This window comes from Lepidochelys kempii, chromosome 20 (assembly GCF_965140265.1).
Source record: "Lepidochelys kempii isolate rLepKem1 chromosome 20, rLepKem1.hap2, whole genome shotgun sequence".
Taxonomy (NCBI): domain Eukaryota; kingdom Metazoa; phylum Chordata; order Testudines; family Cheloniidae; genus Lepidochelys; species Lepidochelys kempii.
Window position 1 is genome coordinate 18,640,364 of NC_133275.1, and position 22,642 is coordinate 18,663,005.

The 22,642-nt window shown below is 41.0% G+C and overlaps 1 protein-coding gene across 6 annotated transcripts in view; it reads right to left on the reverse strand.

The window, feature by feature from the left end:
- Positions 1-22,642, reverse strand: part of ATF7 (activating transcription factor 7) — a 108,077-nt gene that overhangs the window by 75,771 nt on the left and 9,664 nt on the right. For 4 of the 6 annotated variants that reach the window (XM_073319013.1, XM_073319011.1, XM_073319014.1 and 1 more), the window contains exon 2: positions 2,028-2,096. The exons of 1 other annotated variant lie outside the window; for it this stretch is intronic. In XM_073319013.1, the coding sequence (XP_073175114.1) occupies positions 2,028-2,075 (48 nt within the window). In that variant the 5' untranslated portion in view covers positions 2,076-2,096. Of the gene's footprint in view, positions 1-2,027; positions 2,097-4,346; positions 4,493-22,642 lie in introns of all 6 variants that reach the window. One more of the 6 variants, XM_073319012.1, reaches the window with a different exon arrangement.

Consider the following 22,642-nt stretch of genomic DNA (forward strand, 5'->3'; position numbering starts at 1 on the left):
GGTGCACATTTTTAATAATGAGGGTAATTAACTATTGGAACAATTTACTAAAGGCTATGGTGGATTTTTTATTACTAGAAAATTTTCAATCAAGACTGGATGTTTTTTTAAAAGATATGCTCTACTTCAAACAGAATTAAATTCAGGGAAGTCCTATGACTTGTGTTATACACATGATCAGACTACATGACCACAGTGGTCCCTTCTAGCCTTATAGAGTATGCATCATTCTGTTGGGCACAGGCTGTCTACTACTGTGTTTGTACAGCAGCCAGCACAATGGGGCTGCATTCTTGATTGGCCCTTACGCACTGCCATAACAAAAAAATAATAATAATTGGTGTAAAGTTAACATTTCAACATTAAAAATCAAGAATTGACAGAATTACACACAAGGAGGAGGAGGATTCTCCTTGAGCAATGAAAGAGAAAAGCAGCCACCCTTATATCTCATTTGGGTAGGTTTTTTTAAATTATTTAAATAAGTTTTGGGTTGCCTCATTTGCTTATGAATCTGATTTTAGAGTTAAATAACTGAAGTCTTCATGTCAGTGCTCAGATACAGCAAGTACAGTTTATGATGACTTGCACAATTTCAGGAACAAATGAGAGAGAAAACAGGCTACAAAATCAAGTCCACATAAGGGCAGAATAAAAAATGCATCAGATTAGACTGATACTAGAAATGTTCTTAAGCAAAAAAAGACTAAAACACAGCAACTGCATTTGTTTTTAGAAAAGGCAAAGTACTTTGTGTAGCAGAAAAATCTAATCCACTAACCAAGTAGCTGTATCAAAATATTATCATGTCTTAAAGCACATGCCTCAAGGGTACAGAATTATCCCTTTCAATGTTCATCATGAAAGACCCGAAGAGGCATTAAAATATTTTTTTTTTTAAAAAAAACCCTAAATTATGCTGTGGGGGTTCATCCAGGGAATTAGTTATGGCTCCCAAGTGTGTCAATCATAATAGTTTGGCAACCCATTTCCCTGACTGTGACCATTATGTAACAAAGTGGATATGAATCACTGAAGATCTGGTTAAAAGCCACAAACCATTTAGGGGCATGCCTGTTCACCCCTTCTGAAATTTTTGAACCATAACACATAGGCTTTTAATTCATTAGCCAACAGTAACTACGGTAAGGAATTTATGTAGGATTTTACCAAGTCCCCACTTGAATGGCTCAATAGTTCATATGTTTTGTTTTTTAAAGGAAAAGTGAGAGTTGCCCAGATGGTATGGGCAATGGGCGCTATAAAGGATCAGGAGGCACTAGTGTTTTAATGAAGGGAAAACGACACTGTCTGTTCTTAGAGGTTTGTTTTGTATTAAGTCAGACTTCAAGGAAACACTAAGGGGGGTGGGGAGGAGGAGACAGACTTGTCATGGACATTTACCAGCCCAGGCACAAAAGTCTACTCACCTGACCTTTATCACATGAAAAGAGGTATTTTACTCATTCATAAAAAACGAACAAACACTCAACCCAGGTGAGTGAGCAAAAAGAGTTTTGCAAGGCTGCAACTAACACTAGCAGGTAACCTATGGAGGAAAAAAAAATTTATTTTTTTTTAAAGCTCAAAATAGAATCTAGCAGTTTGGGGTTCACATAGCAGCAAACCATCAACTGTCACATTCTCAGCTGCCTTACGGAATATGCTATCACAGCTAACTCATCCTGACAGAGAAGGAATATCTGTCCTTTGGCTAAATAGCCTTGAATGAATGTGTGTAACGCTATCAGAAAACGTTAACTGGAGATCAGCGTGTTGTTTCTGGGCTGTGTGGGTCTTATGAAAGACACCAGCAGAATAACAATATGGCACAAAGCAAGGCAGATTTCATTACTTTGTAGTGCCTGCACTTGCTCATAACTTGGATTTACACACTGCAAATCCTCCGATCTGATTACCTTCAGTGATCATGTAAAATGCTGGCTCTAAACTCTTTGCCTCAGTGATAAAAACAGACACTTTGATTCACAACAACACATTCACAATAAAGTATACTGTAAAAGTACCTGTCCACAGCCGGGGGCATTGCACACAAACGGCCTGTCGTCTCCCATATCTTATATAGCTGGGCAAAGCTGAGGAGAAAGGAAAGAGGGATGGAAATTGTTAAATAAGCTAAAAAAATTCAAAATATCAGGAGCAGAAGCTCTTTAAAGGAATATAATTAAGTAAGACTGCTGATATGGGGAAGAAGGGGCTTTCTGTGCCCCTTAGATTACATGTACAGAAGAAGGAATTAATCCAGTCTCAGTTAAAGTCTTAATTAATGTGACCCAGTAATTTTTGCATTTGCAAAGAGGAAATTTTGTCTAATAGTTAAAGGAGGAGCCATGACAGCCTAGTCTACTGGTCAGAATAAGGGACATGTAGTCAGCACTCCGGGGTTCCATTTCTGGTTCTTTCATGGCCTGGCCTCAGCAAGAGACTTCCTGCTCTCTCCATTTCAGGGTATGTCTACCCTGCAGCTGGGAGCATGCTTCCCAGCATGGGTAGGCAGACATGGTAGCTCTGCTCAAATAAGTACACTGAAAGTAGCAGAGTAGCCAGGGGCAGCACAGGCTGCCACTCGGGCTAGCCACCTGAGTACAAACCTACCTGGACCCCTGGCTATCTCAAGCTGCCTCCCTGTGCTAATGCATGTTTGTCTACCCGCACTGGGAAGAAACTTTCCCAGCTGCAGTGTAAACATACCCTCAGTATTCACCCCAAACCCCCACCTGGAAATGGAGACAGTACCGACATGTCTCACAGTAGGACTGTAAGAAATAATAAACATTTGCAAAACACTCCTGTATCCTCAGATGGAAGGTACTAGAGAAAGCAAAGTATTAATCAAATTCTTTATTTTCTTCATTGATTTTTAATACAGTATACAAAGCACGCACGTGCACAACACACACACACACACACACACAGTAACATTCTACAGAAAAATGTGTAACCCAGAAGCAGTCAGATAAATCGAGTCTGTTCTACATACAAGTTATATTTTCAATGGGAGAGAACTAAAATTTGTCATTTAATTAATTAAGGGATTATAGGAGTGGTGCCTCCATTTTACAAGGCAATAATCTGGCTCCCTAGTGGGTAAACTACATGGCTGATGGCAAGGGTAGTTTATCACAGATTATAGCCAAGGATAACAAAGCACTCTGTCCTATTACGCTACAAGTAAAGCTATTCTTATTAATAAAAAATAAGAGTAAATAAAGTAACCCCCACCACCTCAAATTCTAGAAATAATGGTTCCATCCACCCACTGATATTTTTATAGCTAGATTTTAAAAAGCTATAATAAAGAAAATGTTATCTCTTCAGGGGGTTTACTGTGTGAACGTGTCCTGACTGTTCATGTTGCTTCTAGCCTCTCTCTCTCAGTTACGCTCTTGGCTGTAGAAAGCCGACATGCATCACTGGAGCCAAGAACAGAAATGGAACCAGGATGCAGCCAAAATTAGTTCATAAAAAAAACCACACTTTTTTGTTTAGATTTTAAAATTTCTAACCATGTAAAAACACCTCAGTAGCACTGAGAGGGTGGAGAGAGTTATTTTTTGGAACTATATGGAAAGTACTCTAGTGGTGCAACAAAACAAGACGGGGGGGGGGATGTGGTGGGTTGGGGGAGAAGTTTGCATTTTAATTGGAGCTAAAGATGGCTTAGGGGTGTAAAGTAATAGCATATCTGAAAGGACTGATGAGATGTGGTGCTTTTCTCTCCCTAGAGTGCTTGATCAAATCTGGCCCAAGTTGGTCCTGGCTAAAAACTGTTCCCATCAATAGCTGTTTAGCAGCCCATGTGAAATGAGTGGATTGCAATTCTGATCTTTCTAAAGGGTATCTACAAAGTCTTCTATCACAATTTGGACCATGTTTAGATTTATTAAGCAAATGAACTCTAGGCCCTATATAAACATGAAAAAACAATGGGTAAATAGCCTCCAAACAAAAATATAATGGACTGACAACAGGGGTGCTTCATAATTTGCACCTAAATAAGGCTAACCACAAATATTAGCCCCCACACACCTCCCAGAAAACTCAGAGAAAGTTAAATGAGCCTTGCAGAGTGCACTGAAGGTTAACAAGCTCCAAAGATCCTAGAAGAAGCAAACTGGCTTGGGATTTCGTTTGTGGTTGGGGAAGGAGAACAGTTCCAATGCAATGGCCCCTCACAGAAAATGCCCTGCTAGCAATCCCTCCCTCAGAAACCACAGGACTATCAGCTCAGAGGCATCTACTGATCAGAAAACCCCCACAAGAGACGCAGCTGGAACACAAACGCTTAGGACTTTATAAATCAACAGTAACATCTTAAATTGTACCTGTAAATTAATATAGATCCTGGAGCCCCATCACAGCACGAAGCAGGAGTTTTCTCATGGATCTGAAGATTATGGCCTAGAGAGCTCCTGACAGTGATCTAATCTCGACATGGCAAAGGCATAGTAGATAACAGCAAGAGGAGTATCTAAAATATGTCAAAAGCCTCAACAAGCGCAGTTTTTTTGGGGGGGGGGGGAAGAGAAGACGACAAACCAGTCTCGGCCACATCTGTCTAAGCTTCCAACTCAGACCTCAAATTGTTAACTTGAGAAACCAAAAGACAAGTGAACTCCCTCAAATCAAGGGGGCTGATCTCCGCCACTACTTTGAGTTGCTAACCAAAGCGTAGAAACATCACCACAATCTTCTCCAGACTGATCTTCAACCATCTAGCCCTCATTCTACGCCTAATCTCATTCAGGCATTGGGTAAAATCACTCATATGCATCAGATGACCCCACAAAACAGAGATATAGATATGGGTGTTATCAACAGCATATTGAAAGCAGGGTAAGTCCATGCTTCTTTAAGAACTAACGTGTATACAAAGTCTTCAAACAGGAGGAATGTCAAGGTCAGATGCTGCAGTAACATGCATGTCTGCCCCATGCTCATTCACTCAAAACAATTCTCTGAAATCTAGAAAGAAAGGAGCAAAGTGACCAGACAAACTCCATCAGCCCCAGCTAAGGACCAGAACCATCACCCCAGAACCTTGCAGTCAGCTGTATCAAAGGAAGTAGATGGATCTAAAAGAGCCAACATTGTAAATTTATCTTTGATTTCTTCCTTTAGATGGGTAATGCAACGGATGCTGTTTCTGTACCATAACCAGATTGGAAATCTAACTGGAGTGAAGGAAAAGTTAAGACTCCCTCCAAATCTTGCTAGAATTGCTTTGTCACCACCTTTCCCAGAAGAGGGTAAAGTTTGGAACAGGATGGTAATTTGGCAGGACTATCAGTATCAAAAGATAGTATACCAAGACAAGACCTAACAATTGTCTATTCAAAGGAAGCGGATACCCTGTTCTCCCAAAAGGATGTAATGGTATCCACCAAGCATAGTCCCAGTATATCCAGCTGGTTTTTACAAACAGAAAGGACATTGGACTGCATGTTGGTCCTAAGACCCCTCAGTACCTCCAGACATTAGGTCAGTAACCATTTTAGTGTGGTCTATAAGACTCAACCCAAAACTGCATGTCAAGTATTCCAGATTTCTAATCCCTGGTTAGACAATGACTTGTGTGGTCTTTGACAAGTTGATTCCCATCTTCATGCCTCAATTTCTCCATTTGTAAAAGGAGATACACTCTGTGAAGCAAGGGTGGTTAATAATTAATGTTTAAAACAGCACTTTGAAGATGTAAACTGCTATGATTGCCAAATCTTCAAGCTGTCAATCTCAGTACCAAGGATTGTATGCCTATGGAGACTATGCTCCCCTCACATAGAGAGCTAGGGGTTAGGTACACTGGTGAGGCAGTGTACGAGGGGAGATTGCATTGTCAAGACAGCCACGGGGAATGAAGTCCTCTGTCAGTCCAGTGGTGAATTTCATCAGCAATTTTAAACAGCAGGTTTTGGAGCTATTAAACCATTGAAGAAAGAACAATCATGTTGTGATAACAGGTGAATGGCAGACAAGGAATGGATGAAAGGTGGCATTAGTTATCTTTCAAGTTTTGCAAAAATCCTCCTTAAAAAATGGTGAAGCTACTGATTGGTGAAAGGGTGAAGATGGTTATAAAGTCAAAACTTTAACACAGTTTGGGGTTTTAAATGGAGCGGCATGGTGTACTTAGCTAGGAGGAGAAGTGATTTTATTTTTTCTAATAAATTCTATTATATTTGCAGGATAATAGGAAGGGCTGCTCTAATTTACAAGGCAAAAATCCTTACTTTTAATTAATGTAATGTCAAACATCTGTCACAAACAGCTTGTTTCTTCCACCAATACTTAAGATTTTGGTTCTCTCTTCATTTGGTATTTATGCTTCCAGTTCACGTAAAAGCTGTTTAAGACATTTTAAAAAATGGATCAGCAGACACTCTTGGGGCTTGATAAAACTAATCAAAACTGGGGGGGGGGGCGCCAAAAAATAACAAAACAAAAAAACAACATTTCAGGTTTCCCCCCCAGACACTTCTGACAGTGTAACAAGCAGCTCTGTTTAAAAATTTGAGACTTGTGCGCTATGAGAATTGCAGTTAACTGATCTTGCAAGATATTAGGAGGATTCATTTTGTCCCTCAAAAACTATTAACTGCTCACTCACTAAGAACAATAACCGGCATGTAAATACATGTACAGAGATTTATATCACACTTAGTCAGGATAAATTGCTTCAATAAACTCTATTCTTAAGAAAAAAGGCAGAACAATCAAATGATTGGATACTGGGAGAACAGCATTTTTATTTCTTTTCCCACAACCCCAGGACCATATTTTGCTGTTTTGATTATTTTTAGCATGTTTGAAAATGCAACGTAAAGCAAAGAATTAGATTATTGAATCATTCTTTAAAATTCTGTCAGTGCACTTCTGAAGAGCATCTGCTACCTCATGGAAAGTTTGGGGGGGACCCCAACATTCTACTGAGAAAAAGCTTCTGCTTCCAGAGCCTGTATATTTTCCTATTCCCACCCCTCAGATCCTTAAGTAGTATATGAAAACAATGGCTTTGTTTCTGAGTTTTTCCTGTTCCTTAAAGGTGCTTATTCCCCCACTGACAGTCAACAACTTAAATATCATCATTTCTAGAGCAAGACCATTACAGTGTCACAAAAGGATTTATGAATCTTCACAAAAGGAGTTTCAGAGTAACAGCCGTGTTAGTCTGTATTCGCAAAAAGAAAAGGAGTACTTGTGGCACCTTAGAGACTAACCAATTTATTTGAGCATGAGCTTTCGTGAGCTACAGCTCACTTCATCGGATGCATCCGATGAAATAAATTGGTTAGTCTCTAAGGTGCCACAAGTACTCCTTTTCTTTTCACAAGAGGAGTGTAGACAACAGTATAATACCTCACCCTTCTCTAGAATGGTTCATCCAAAAAATTCAAACCAAATCGAAGTATCAGATCGTGAATCACAATAGGACATACCTATACCACCACACAGACTTGCTTTGGAACTGGATCACTTCTGAAGCATTTGACATCCCACCCCTGAAAATCTACAGTAGGACAGACAGACACAGCAAATGCAGCACAAGAACCTGCGAGACAGCCTTGGAGGGAGGAAATTCCCTCACATAAGTGACATTAACAGTCCTAAAGGCTTTGATATAGCTTGACAGTAGCTAAACAAACTCTCATGCTTAGCACTTTTGTATCTTCAAAGCACTTTAAAGAAATGTGTTAATCCTAGCAACACCCACGTGAGGAATGTGTTCTCCCATTTTAAGGAACATGTCTAAACTAGGATGCAAAGGTATATTTGTAAAAAAATGTTAGCTAAAACATTTTAACTAATGTGTTTGAAAACTTGTGTAGACAGGGCAAGCTGCATGTTAACATGTTACCTGGCTGCGACGAATCCTAGTGTAGACAAGCCTTTATTGGGGGAGGGGGAAAGGCAGAGAGGTTAAGAGTTTTGCCCAAGGAATTAGAATTCTACTCCGGGTCCCGTGCTCAGGTCCCCACTTTATCTCCCAATACTCATGAACAAGGGAAGAGGTAGGTCTTTTTAAAACACAGCTGCGGCTAGCCTTGGTTGGCTCTAGACAACTCTTCTCATTGTTCACCTTGTCTATATTTCAGGGCTGGTATACACTAATACTGTAAGTCGATCTAAGTTACGCTAGTTCAGTTACATAAATTACGTAACTGAAGTAGACATAACTTAGGTCGACTTACAGTGGTCGCTACAACACGCTATGTTGATGGGAGACACTCTTCCATCAACATAGCTTCTGCCTCTTTAGGAGGTGAAGTACAGAAGTCAACAGCAGAGCACTCTCCCATCGACTCAGTGTGTCCTCACCAGACCCACTAAATCAACATTACAGCAGTGCTCATTTAGCCAGTAGTGTAGACATGGCCACTGATTGCTACATCAATACAATTTTTAGGTGGGGGTTGAGTAAAATTATATAGTTCTGAGAACATAGACTACACAGGTTTTTCAGATGTCTGCTTTGCTTCCTACGTTGCTTCAGAGGTTGTTGTGTTAATTGTTTTTGCCCCAAAGAAAAGAAATGTCTGTATGCCTCACAATGAAGGCAGACAGAAATGGGAAAGTGGGGAAATGGTAGGTTCTGTGAAGAGGAAATGGGGTTGAGTCACGATGCAAGGGAGTCAGAGGAATAAGGATTGGGTGCTCCCTATTCAAGGCCACAGCCTGTCTCCCCACACAGGATCCCCTGCACATAACTTGCCCCCGTCCCATGTACATCCCTGGCCTCCCACAATGCGATCAGTGAATTCCCCTGCCACCCTGCACATCCGACTCACTTCCAAGTAGTTGAAAGCTGTTTCAGATAAAACCCCAGGTGCTGAGTTCCCTTAGTAGTTGTTTCAGTGGTTTTACAACCATGATTTTAATCTAAAAAAATAATTCTTTACCATTTTGCTGTGAAACACTCACACAAAAATTTAGGAAACAGTGAAGCTAACTATATACAAACCATCATATGTGAAGTTAAAGAAAAAAGTACTTTTGTCCTTGTCTACATTGGCCAAAAAAGGTGTGTGTTTTTCAATTAAGTTAGCTTTAAAGGATTAAGCACTCCTCCAATACCTGTGCAGACAGAATTTAACACCTTTAAAACTGAATAAATCAATTTACATTGTTGCTAGACTCTGCTTAAGCTAGAGCACAATTAACCAAAACAATCTTGTCGAACATTGTTTACACCAGTAGTTCATGTACCCCTGGGGGTACATAGGTCTTCCGGGGGTACATCAACTCATCTAGATATTTGCCTAGTTTTACAACAGGCTACGTAAAAAGCACTAGCGAAGTCAGTACAAAGTTAAATTTCATACAATTACTTGTTTATACTGCTCTATATATATTATATACTGAAAAAAGTAAGTACAATATTTCCAATTGATTTATTTTATAATTATATGGTAAAAATGATACAGTAAGCAGTTTTTCAGTAATAGTGTGCTGTGACACTTTGATTTTGTAAGCAAGCAATTTAAGTGAGATACGCATGACAAAAGTCAGGCTTCTGAAAGGTTTCAGAGTAACAGCCGTGTTAGTCTGTATTCGCAAAAAGAAAAGGAGTACTTGTGGCACCTTAGAGACTAACCAATTTATTTGAGCATGAGCTTTCGTGAGCTATAGCTCACTTCATATGCATCCGATGAAGTGAGCTGTAGTTCACGAAAGCTCATGCTCAAATAAATTGGTTAGTCTCTAAGGTGCCACAAGTACTCTTTTTCTTTTTGCTTCTGAAAGGGGTACAGTAGTCTGGAAAGGTTGAGAGCCACTGGTCTACACAGCTGTTTGGAATGGGGGGAGGGTTAATTTCAGCTAATTTAATTGAAAAATAAGCATTTTTGCCCCTGTAGACAGGGCTTTATATGTCTCTCAGAACAAATGAAAGGGAAAAGGTGGCAGGGAGGGAGAGGTGTGATATAAAATGACATCTCCCCTTACTACACAAGTTTAGGCCAGGTCTACCTTCAATTATGTTAGCAAAACTTATGTTGCTCGGGGTGTGGGGAACAAAAACAAAACACCCCTGAGTGACATAAGTTTTGCCGGCATAAGCGCTCATGTGCAAAGCACTATGTCGGCAGGAGAGTATATCTGGCAGACATAGCTATCGCCGCTCATTTAGGTGGTTTCATTATTTTGACAGGAGAGCTCTCTCCTGTTGGCATAGAGCGGCTACATAAGCGATCTTACAGTGGTAGAGATGTGATGCTGTAAGCTCGTCAGTGTAGACATGGCTGTAGTTATATGGCAAACTGAAGTGCTTATCACGTTACTTACTTGTGATGAGAATCCTATTTGGGAGACTGATGTGAGGAGTCATTTTTGCTTATTTCAATAATCAAAAGTTCAAACAATTATTTTTAAATAAGGTTAATGCTGCAATGAATAGGCCTCAACTGGAGTAGTGTGTCCAGTTTTAAGTGCCACATTTCAGGAAAGATGTTGACATATTGGAGGAAGTCCAGAGAAGAGCAACAAAAAGATTAAAGATCTAGAAAACAGGACCTATGAGGGAAGATTGAAAAAAAATGTGTTTGTTTAGCCTGGAAAAGAGGGGACACAACAGTTTTCAAGTACATTAAAAGGCTGTTACAAGGAGTAGGGAGAAAAATTATTCTCCTTAAGCTCAGAGGATAGGACAAGAAGCAATGGGCTTAAATTGCAGTAAGGACAGTTCAGGTTGGATTAGGAAAAACTTCCCGTCAGAGTGGTTAAGCACTGGAATAAATTGCCTAGGGAGGTTGTGAAATCTCCATCATTGGAGATTTCTAAGAGCAGGTTAGACAAACACCTGTCAGGGATAGTCTAGAGATAATACTTAGTCCTGCCACGAGTGCAGGAGACTGGACTAGATGACCTCGAGTTCCATTCCAGTCCTACTACTGTATGATTCTAGGTCTACAGGAAGTGCTGCTAATCAGTCATGAATTTGGACATTAGCACAACCAAGTGCTAAATTTCCCACTTTATTTCAGACCACAGACTGAAGTAGTCGCAAAATGCGTTCGCTAACTCATTAAAACACAAAAACAAAACATTTTATCCTACTCTAGACAGTCCCTTATGGGAAAAATTTAAACAGGGCTTCACAGGAAATTAGATGTATAGAACTTATTGACAACAGGAATGAAAGGCCAGTCTGCCACAAGGAAAATTCACCCCCTAAAAACATGCTGGCATCTCATGGAAACCATTTCAGAAGCTGTTCTATGTGGGAACAGTTTCTCATATATCATGGTTTCTGTATTTTTTTTATTTTTCTTGTAAGTGTGAAATAACTGAGCCTCTCCGAATATGGGATCTATAAAGTGCTTTCAATATATATCCAGGTTTTACAGATGGGAAAACCAAGGCAGGGAGTTTAAGTCATTTGCCCACAGTCACAGAGCGAGTCAGTGGTTTTTGTTGGCAACATCATAGTTGTTGTGAGGGGGACTACGATCTAATTCTTGGTGGATAGTTGTACAGAAGACAACTTTCTTTTCATATGTACAAATGCCACATACCCCCAACCCTGAAGCACTCCTTTGACTCCCCAATCTATAGGATTCTCAGCCCAGGGCTTGTGCATCTGACCCATGCCCTTCCTGGCTTGTGAAGGAGAATCATGAGCAACCGGAGCCACTCATGATCAAAATACCTAATGCGCCATTCAAGGAAGGAATCTTCCCTTTCTCCTTTAAGCACACAATAGCATGACCAACAATGAAGAAACCAATCCTGGATACATTGATTCTGGCCAACGACCGCCCAGTATCAAATTCCATTCCTGAGCAAGCTCAGAGAAGCTACCCAAAGGCCAACTTCAAGCTCATTTAATTGAAGTTAAAATCCTAGACCAGAAAATCTGGATTCAGTCCAGGACCTGGAAATGGTGGCTTAACAGATGGTCTCCTGTTAACGGACAGAGGGCAGATGGTCATTCTCATCCTCCTGGACCTCTCTGCAGCTCTCAACACTGTCAACCATGAGAGGTGTGGCAGAGGTCCAGGATAATACGCTAAAATGTTTGAATTCTTCCTGGAGGGAAGCACCCAACAAGTGATGATGGGAAACAGCAGTTCCACTACTAGACCCCTCACTTGTGGAGTCCCATAAGAATTAATTCTTTCTCTGGTCTTATTCAACATCTACATGCAGCCACTAGATGAACTGGTCAGAGGACTTGGACTACCTGTCATACCAAGAATAGGCAGATGACAGAACTCTACCTGTCATCACATATGACCACTCCATTACCGAGACCAGATAGCCCAGAGTTTGAACAAGATCAGCTCATGGATGAAGAACAGCTGGTTGAAACTGAACCTGAGGAAGACAGAGGTAATGCTGGTGGGCAGATGAAAACTTTTTGAAGAGTTTGCAGACACAATATTGTCTCTTTTCTGCTCTCTCTCATTGTCTAGAAGACTCCATCTGGCTTCATTTAGTCACACCTTCATCACCTCTTGGCTGGACTACAGCTATACAATAGATCTGGGCATGAAGTCTTCAGTGCTACAGAACTCCAATGGTACAGAACGCTGAAGCACTTTCAGCAACACGGGATACTGCAAACACATCAACCCTGTCCTCCGCTGGCTTCCCAGTGAGTATCAAATCAAGTTCTCAGAGTATCACCTCAAATCAACAAAATAAGGTAACGTCTACGCTGTGTCCTTATTTTCAGTGGTCTGGGGTCAGGGTAGCGAAACGATAGCCGACAGCTCCATGTAGCTTTTTTATTGTATTTAAATTGAATTTAGTAATTTGTTAACTACCACCATGGGTTCAGCTCTTCTTGCTACAGTTTCAAGCTCAGAGAGAACATTACCTCTGGTGCTTTTTTCAAATTTGGAGACTCTAGGAACACACGAAGTCCAAGTATGTGTGGGGTCGCTATCCATGTACAATGACTTATCTGTACTACAAATTTTATTAAAAGCAATAAGTTACAATTACCCATGCATACATAAATCATAAAAATGCATGCAATGACTAAGGCCATGTCTATAACGTACAGTGCTATAGCTGTACAGATACAGCTGCACCGCATCTGGTGAAGACGCTGTATGCGGAAGGGAGAGAACTCTCCCGTTGGCATAAAAAAACCCACCTCTGCGAGTGGCAGAAGCTATGTCGGCAAGAGAAGCTCTCCTGACAACACAGGAGCTGTGCACACGAGTGCTTATGTCGGTGTAACTTACGACACTCAGGGGGGTGGTTTATTCACATCTAAGTGACATAAATTATGCTGACATAGGCTATGTCTACACTACAGCCTAAGTCTGTTGACACAATGATAAATGGATGATAAAATGAACTAATTGGTTATATCTGTAATGAAGACTAGTCAACAACTTTGTTCTCTGGCACAGAAGTTACCTACTACAGGACACGCCTAAAAGAAAATAACAGAACGCCACTAGCCGTCACCTTCAGCCCCCAACTAAAACCCCTCCAACGCATTATTAAGGATCTACAACCTATCCTAAAGGATGACCCAACACTCTCACAAATCTTGGGAGACAGGCCAGTCCTTGCCTACAGACAGCCCCACAACCTGAAGCAAATACTCACCAACAACCACATACCACACAACAGAACCACTAACCCAGGAACTTATCCTTGCAACAAAGCCCGTTGCCAACTGTGCCCACATATCTATTCAGGGGACACCATCACAGGGCCACATAACATCAGCCACACTATCAGATGCTCGTTCACCTGCACATCCACCAATGTGATATATGCCATCATGTGCCAGCAATGCCCCTCTGCCATTTACATTGGTCAAACTGGACAGTCTCTACGTAAAAGAATAAATGGACACAAATCAGATGTCAAGAATTATAACATTCATAAACCAGTCGGAGAACACTTCAATCTCTCTGGTCACGCAATCACAGACATGAAGGTCACTATCTTAAAACAAAAAAACTTCAAATCCAGACTCCAGCGAGAAACTGCTGAATTGGAATTCATTTGCAAATTGGATACTATTAATTTAGGCTTAAATAGAGACTGGGAGTGGCTAAGTCATTATGCAAGGTAGCCTATTTCCCCTTGTTTTTTCCTACCCCCCCCCCCAGATGTTCTGGTTTAACTTGGATTTAAACTTGGAGAGTGGTCAGTTTGGATGAGCTATTACCAGCAGGAGAGTGAGTTTGTGTGTGTATGGGGGTGGGGGGGTGAGAAAACCTGAATTTGTGCTGGACATGGCCCACCTTGATTATCATGCACATTGTAGGGAGAGTGGTCACTTTGGATGAGCTATTACCAGCAGGATAGTGAGTTTGTGTGGGGGGGTGGAGGGTGAGAAAACCTGGATTTGTGCAGGAAATGGCCCAACTTGATTATCATGCACATTGTGTAGAGAGTTGTCACTTTGGATGGGCTATCACCAGCAGGAGAGTGAATTTGTGTGGGGGGGTGGAGGGTGAGAAAACCTGGATTTGTGCTGGAAATGGCCCAACTTGATGATCACTTTAGATAAGCTATTACCAGCAGGACAGTGGGGTGGGAGGAGATATTGTTTCATATTCTCTGTGTGTATATAAAGTCTGCTGCAGTTTCCACGGTATGCATCCGATGAAGTGAGCTGTAGCTCACGAAAGCTCATGCTCAAATAAATTGGTTAGTCTCTAAGGTGCCACAAGTACTCCTTTTCTTTTAACATTAAAGATAAAGCCTGAATTTGCAGGAGACAGAGCTTTCTTGGGAGCCAGCTCTAGACTGTGGAATGAATTCTCACAGGAACTAAAGACCATCACAAACCTCACCACCTTCCACTCTAAATACCAGGCAGATCTTTGACCTTGCCTTCTCTAAGGAGGGTGGGTGGGTGTTTAAAACTTTCCAGAACAGAACACTCAACTGCACATACTTCTCCCGCCTGGAGAAAGGATAAGAGAACAAACATTTTAGTCACATTACTTAATCTACTACTGGAAGGCCCTCAGATACTATGGTGATGAGCACAATACAAGAACCTACACAGCTCCTGCCACGTAGAAAAGCTTCCTTGTATCTCTCCATCTCATCAAATCTTCGCTAAGAACATCCTTCTCCCTCTCATGCCTCAGTACCAGGATGGAAATGCTCTGGTCATGATTTATCGCTGTAGAATGTTGGGCAACACTGTTTGCATGAAAAATGCTCTAAAAATATCGCTATATTGTTGCACTGTACACTGCCAGTGACTACTGTTATTACAAGAATGCCTGGGGCCCACTAGTCTTAACAGCCTAGATCTCAACAAGTGCTTTTCTACACACAAAAATTTTTGGGTTTTAACTACATCAGTACAATCCTTCCCAAGTGTGGACACAGTTATAGACACTGGTATAACTTATTCCTGTACATTTAGAAGATACAGAAGGCACCTTTTACACCAGTACAAACATGTCTGTGCTGAACCAATTTAACTATGTCAGTAAAGCAATCATCACACACCCTTAACTGAAATTGTTATATCAATATAAAACTGCAGACCAGGCCTTAGAGACCTGCTTGCTGGAAGCTTTATCACCAGTTTAATGCCAGAAGGGATCAACAGATTATCTAGTCTGACTGCCTGTATGTCACAGGCTGCTAACCGCCACACAGCCACCCCCACACCAACTCCAACAATCAGAATTAGACCAAAGTAGTACAGCTCTCCGGAGATTCAACTATTGTGTGCTACGGGCAAAGAACAGGAAAGACCAAGCTGTACCAATGCCAGAGGCCTGCACAATGGCAGGGAACTGATTAGGTGAGATATATGCAGGTGATCCTACCATGTGATCTGCACCCCATGCTCTAGAGCAGGGGTGGCTAATGTGTGACTCCAGAGACACATGGGGCTCTCCAGAAGTTAATATGCGGCTCCTTGTATAGGCACCGACTCCAGGGCTGGAGCTATAGGCGCCAACTTTCCAGTGTGCTGGGGGGTGCTCACTGCTCAATCCCTGGGTCTGTCACAGGCCCTGCCCCCACTCCACCCCTTCCCCTGAGCCTGCCACGTCCTCGCTCCTCCCCCGCCCCCGAGCCTCCTACACGCCAGGAAGCAGCTGATCAGGAGGTGCGGGGAGGGAGGGGTAGGTGTTGATCAGCAGAGCTGCTGGTGTGTGGGAGGCGCTAGGAGCTGATGGGGGGCTGCTGACGTGTTACTGTGGCTCTTTGGCAAGGCACATGGATAAGTTCTGGCTCCTTCTCAGGCTCAGGTTGGCCACCCCTGCTCCAGAGGAAGGTGAAAAATTCCAAAGGGTCATGCCAGTCTGACCTGGAGGAAATCCAATCCCGAGTATGGAAATCACTTTAACCCTAAATGTGTGAGCAAGACCCAGTGGGATTTAATCAGTGGGGAAAAGCTGAAAGAAACAGAAGAATGAACTGTAAGATATACTTCTAACAACTTTCTTTTTCCTATGTGAATGTGGGAAGGAAGAATGTGCTAAGAGTGAAATCTGGCCATAAATTAAACTAAGCCCTTCAAATTAGGGCATGCTGCAGGTATGACTGGGTTGAGAGTTTGTTTTGAATTAATACAGGTACAATTATAAACTTCATTCCCTGTATATCATATTTATTTGAGGCAGTTTTAGCAATGTTTTTTTTCCTCAATAAAAAGTTGGTTTCATTTTTGTGAATCAATGATGCAAAACAGGTATTTTAATGTGAATTTATTATTCTAATTGCAGCATACAATTCTAGAAAGTTGGAGAACTGAGGGGAGTCAAGAACAAATGTAACTGCTTAAACACTGTATTTATGGAAAGGACAGTTTAGAAGGTTTAAGCACTGGCTTTGAGACACCTAACGAGGGACATTCAGGCCATGTCTACATTACAAGCACTACAGTGGAACCGCTCAAGTGCTGCAGCTATGCTGCGATAACACTGTACTATAGACACTGCCTACATTGATGGAAAAAACACTTCTGTCAATGTAGTTAATCCACCTCTCCAAGGGGCAGTAGCTAGGTCAATGAAAGAATTCCTCTATCAACCTACCTGCATCTACACCACGGGTTAGGTTGACCTAACCACAGTGTGAAATTTTTCACAGTCCTGAGTGACATAGCTAGGTTGATCTAATTTTTAGATTTAGACCAGGCCTAAGACTACAATTTTATATCTTAGGAGGGCTGGCTTAGCCCTTCACCCTTCCAAAGAACTGTATTTGAGGAGGAGACTAGAAACTCCAGTTGTGTGTCCTCAGCAGGGACTTTAGAGATCCTTAGGCACTTTTTCTAGAAGTAGGGAGTTGCCCAGATGTCCTTGGTCAAAATTTCCCCTCCTCATACTCTTATCCAGGGGTGCTATGAACCAACTGGCTACTGGCCTCCCTCCCACAGAGGCTGTATATATCTATCACTTGTGTTGTGCATAAACAGCATCTGGGGAACCTTCATAAATGAAAGGCACTATGTGCAGACAAGATATTAAACATTTAATTAAATTTTAAGAAACAGGGATTAGGGAATGGCTGGGGAGGTGGAGGCAGAAAGAGACACACAGATACATACTGGGAGAACAACCAGAGGATTAGCGCTAGTAGCAAGCAAATACAGAGGAGACTTTAGCCTGAGGAAGTCCAAACTGTACAATGGGATTACTCTTTCCTGAATTACTGCAGGACATGTACTAGTATGAACAAAGGATTATGTTAAATAAAAAGTACTCTATAGAACGGAGCAGTTGCAGTCAAGGCTGAAATCCATTGTGGACATCAGACTTAGACAGGCAGGAACAGGCTCAGAGAAAAGGAGTACGCTTAGATCAAACAAAGAGCTTCATAGCAAGCAAATGAGAAAGTTACAGGTAAAAAAAAAAAAAAATCCTTACATTGATATGCAGTTCAGCAGAGAACCTGTTTGCAGTTGTCCCAAGCACTTTAAATAGGCAACTCTTTCAGATAAAGGGGTTTAAGGGTTTTCTTAAAAACCGCTTTTATAAAATATAGGAGCCTGACTTGAACTATTGCAAGAGCAGAGGCACAACAAAACTTGACTGTCAGGAAAGCTGAGCTAGAAATAGTGTTCTTACAATACTACCTACATAAAAGGGACAAGGTGGGTGAGGTAATTTTTTTTTTTTTTTTTTTTATTGACCCAACTTCCCCCACCGTGTCTCTCTAAAATCCTGGGACTGACATGGCTACAACGCTGCCTACCTATATAAAAAACAGCCCACCCAAGGTACATTCATGTGATTTTTATAAGATGTAACATGGATACTATAATAAGTCTAAATTTCTATTTTATCTTTCTGATAAATCATGTTCTCAGAATATGGTGCTTTGGGCCTATGGCTCACTACTGTATTACTGCATGCCAGAAGCCTAAAAATGGAGATAGGAGTTAGTTAAATCTCATAAAAAGTTATATGGGATTGATTCTCACACTGAGTAGCAAGGCCATCCCAGTTATTTTGCTGGGACCTGGGAGTCATGCCAACAACATTAAAACCCATGATAAAAACAAGCCTATAGAAATGCTAATGATGTTTTTCTTAGGCCAATCCCTAAGAAAAGACAATACACTGGTACTGTGAAAAACAGATAAAACCACAAACAAACTGGATTGTTATAGACGGCTACACAGAATCTTTACTTCGGCACATATCTTACAATGGAATATACAAAAATGTAGGTAAACTGGTAGCAAATGCAGAACCCATGATCACCAACAGGAGCTAGAATGTGGAAAGTGTAGTACTTACTATAATTAAGGAGGAATTACTCTGTGATAAGTGAGACAAAAAAATAAAACAGACATTTCTACGTCGCTATCCGAAAAAGGAGGAAGTGTAAGATTGAAAGCTAGGGGAAGTGTCGAAAATAGTAAAAGATTTCCCACTACAACGCAAGGAAGGAAACCTGTTGCTTTGAGAGAGTTCCAGAAGTACTTTTTGTTTTTGTTTATTTAAATATACTGATTAGCAGATCTCTGCCTGAAGCTTTCTGACCAAAATGAACATTCAGTGCATAATGCACTGAATATGTTGGTGGCAGTTTGGGAGATTAGAATGGCAACATGCAAGGATCCACAAACAAAATATAGGATAAGTGACTGCCAACCCTTCCTCGGGATTTGCCCATAGTTCAGTTCTCAGCCCTGTCTACATCACCACATTGCCGTGGGTTAATATTGTATTATTCTACAATAATACTCAAAAGCACTGTAGCTCATCACGATATAGGGTAAAATTTTCAAAGACACCTAAGTCTCATTTTCAAAAGTGATTTTGGCACTTAGGAGCCTAACTCTCACTGAAAGTTAATAGGACTTCGGCTCCTAAGTACTGAAGTCACTTTTTAAAATGAGACTTAGTTTTGAAGATTTCACCCATGATCTCTTCAGGCCAGATTTACCAAAAGGTATTTTAGGCACCTAAACATGCAGATTAGGTACTTTGTGGAATTAGGTGCCTGTGACAAACACAGGAATTTCCTGAAGTATTTTTATGACTCTGTACCTACCACCTTGGCATAGCTACACATTAGGGGATTGGGGAGGGGGCGCGGGGGGAGACAGAGAGACAGAGTTTCTTCTCTCCCTAGGACATGGGAGATCAGGCTAAGTATTTGAGACTAGAGACACTAGGCTTCAGGCCTGGAACAGAACACAACAAATGAAAGACAATGGCCCAGCACACTAACGGGGTCCCACCCAAAGGACTGGTTACATGCTGGGCATGGACCAGACCCTCTGGATCGGAGACAGTGCCTAACCTGCTTAGGTGCTTTTGAAAATCTCATGAAGTATCTTTGGAAGTCTGACCATTCATCATTAAATGTTACACACCAAGAGACATCCTCATACAGTTTTTAAGTTTTTCTGGGAAAGAGTCTACTTCAGAACCTAAGGTAAATATGCATAGACTATTGCTAGCAGTATGCTTTGAATTTAAAGTTATTTTGGGGTGTGGGGGAAGGAGTGGGAATGTTTGCTTTGTAACAGAAAAGCTGCAAGAAAGCTTTAAATTGTCATCTGGGAAAGAAAACCAAAAGCTAATGCTATAAAATCTGCTTTAGAGGCACAACACTCTGACACTTTATAAACTTGATAAAGCAAACCCAACTGTATAAACTGGAATATTGGCAAGAAACTTACTTGAGGTAAATCTCCAACAGCCACATGGTATTTAACAAATTATTCCAAGTTACCCTATAATGCAGGGTGAAAGCAAAGTCCAACTACTTCCCATTAAATTATGCCTTTCTGTGTGCATGCACAGAAATTGGTGCCCAGAAGCTCTGGCGTACAGTGCTAATGCCGTCTCCTCCCCAGCATGGGCCTGAGGACCTTGAAAACCTTGCCCTTCTAAAATTTAGAAGAGGGGCTGGTGTTCACTCATGCTATACTAAAATCACTGCCATCGGGAGAAAGACCTTCCACGTCAGCAAAATAATTCACAGTTATAAAGTGGCTTAAAGGAAGCTTATAATGTAACAAATTAAATATCCAGAGCACAAACTGGGTCCTATTTAATGAGGGTTGAAGGGAAGTGAAATGTTAAAGTTTATCAACCCTCACATACACCTTTGTTAACTATGAGCTGCAAAGACATTCAACATATTTATGACAGGTTTCAGAGTAGCAGCCATGTTAGTCTGTATTTGCAAAAAAAAAAAAAAAAAAAAAAAAAAAGAAAGGAGGACTTGTGGCACCTTAGAGACTAACCAATTTATTTGAGCACAAGCTTTCGTGAGCTACAGCTCACTTCATCGGATACGATGTAGCTCACGAAAGCTCATGCTCAAATAAATTGGTTAGTCTCTAAGGTGCCACAAGTCCTCCTTTTTCTTTTAACATATTTATGGCAGGATGATGAGAGAGAAGCATCAATAGCATATTTCAGCCAAGAACAAAACAAGCTCCAGTGAAAGGAATAATATGGCCTCCAGACCCAATGCACCAGTCACACGAGGCCTAGTTTACACTAGAAAAGCTTTGCCAGTAGCTCTACCAGCAAATCTTCCTAGCATAGACACAATTTAAACAGGCAAGAGTGCTTTTGCCTGTAGAACTTCTAACCAGTTCCCTGAATGAAATAAGTTATGCTGGCAAAAGCACTTCTTTGCCACTAAAGCTGCCTCTATCCTAGGACTTACCAAGATAAAAACGTCATAAGAAGAAATTACACCCCAACCACAAAAAGATTATAATGTGGACATGAGTTGAAACTTCAATGCTAGAGACAGAGCAAGGCATTTGAAGCATCAGTGGAAGCCTTATGGGTGCACCTGGGCATCAGCGTAAGATAAGGGATGATGAATCAGGTATATAATCAGCACAGAGTAAGGACACTGAAAGACATAAGATCTAAGTTTCTCTTTTTAAAAAGATTTAGTAATGAAAGAAATTGACAAAAAGATACAAAAGGAACAAGTGTCTGTAAAGCCATTGAGCATATGTGCAAGCTAGAATGATCTGGAACAACCACAGTCTCCAGGGGACATAAGTGCTAATCATATAGTCAATAAGGAACTCACCTGCAATGCAGGTACATGGCTAAACAGTTTGCAAGGTGTCCTACATGTACCTCATAAGTTCAATGTTTTAAAGCCAAAGGCATTCCAACCTGGTTTTATGTTGAAAGCATGGATCCCAACTGCAAAAATCCAGTAAGTTATAACAATTACTGCTTTCCAAATGCCTACAAACCTAACTTGGGTTAGGTAAGGATTATTAATTGCCTAGTGTCATTTATTTATATTTCTGATAAACCAAATAAATAAATAAATAAATAAATAAATCTAACCTAACCACAACAGCAAGTCATCAATTTCCCAAACCAGAAGAATTAGAAAGACCACCTCTAGTGCACTTATCAGTGGGGGACAATACTCAACTCCAAAATTCCTGCCTCCCTCCCCAGAAAGTACAATTCACAGAACACTGGCGTCAAGCACTCATAGAAGAAACCTCTATTGAAGAAGCAACCCACTAGCTCGTTTCCACATTGATTGAAGGAGTACCACTATGTAGCATGCCTTGCAGTAGTACAATCTCTATGTTACAGTGAACTCAAGTAACAGGTGAAGGATACAGGTCTGAAAAGTAGTTGCCCAAATGAACTCTGATTGAAGTCACAGCCAAGTCAAAACCACCTCATAATCAATGGTATCAAACAAGCTGATTAGATCTAACATTATGAGCATGGACCCCAGATCTTTTTATAACCAGACTGTGCTGAACTCAGGTCTGAATCCAGGCTGACAAAAGTCAAGGAGATCCAAGGCATCTAGCCATCCAACATCAAACCAAAATGACACTGCACAAGGCTTCACTAAAAATCTAAAGTTAGTGGCTTACCTGCTTCTCATATTACTGATTTTGATGTATTAAGACTAGACTGCAACTGTTGAGCATGCTGACCCACTGACTCCTTGTAACCCTTTGCAGAAGGTGCTCTATATAGAGGTCACAGAGTTAGAAACTTTGGCACTGCTTCCTGCAGACTAGACAAATACATTTTAAAAAAGGGTATTTCAAAATGAACTCATAACCACCTAAGCAACACCCTGGTCTTGAACAAATACAGGGGAAGGCTGAGATTATGTCATTAGCTGTGGCATGTCCTTATGTACACTAAAGTTCATCTATTGAAAGACATCTAGAATATTTGGGGCAGAAATGATTCACATG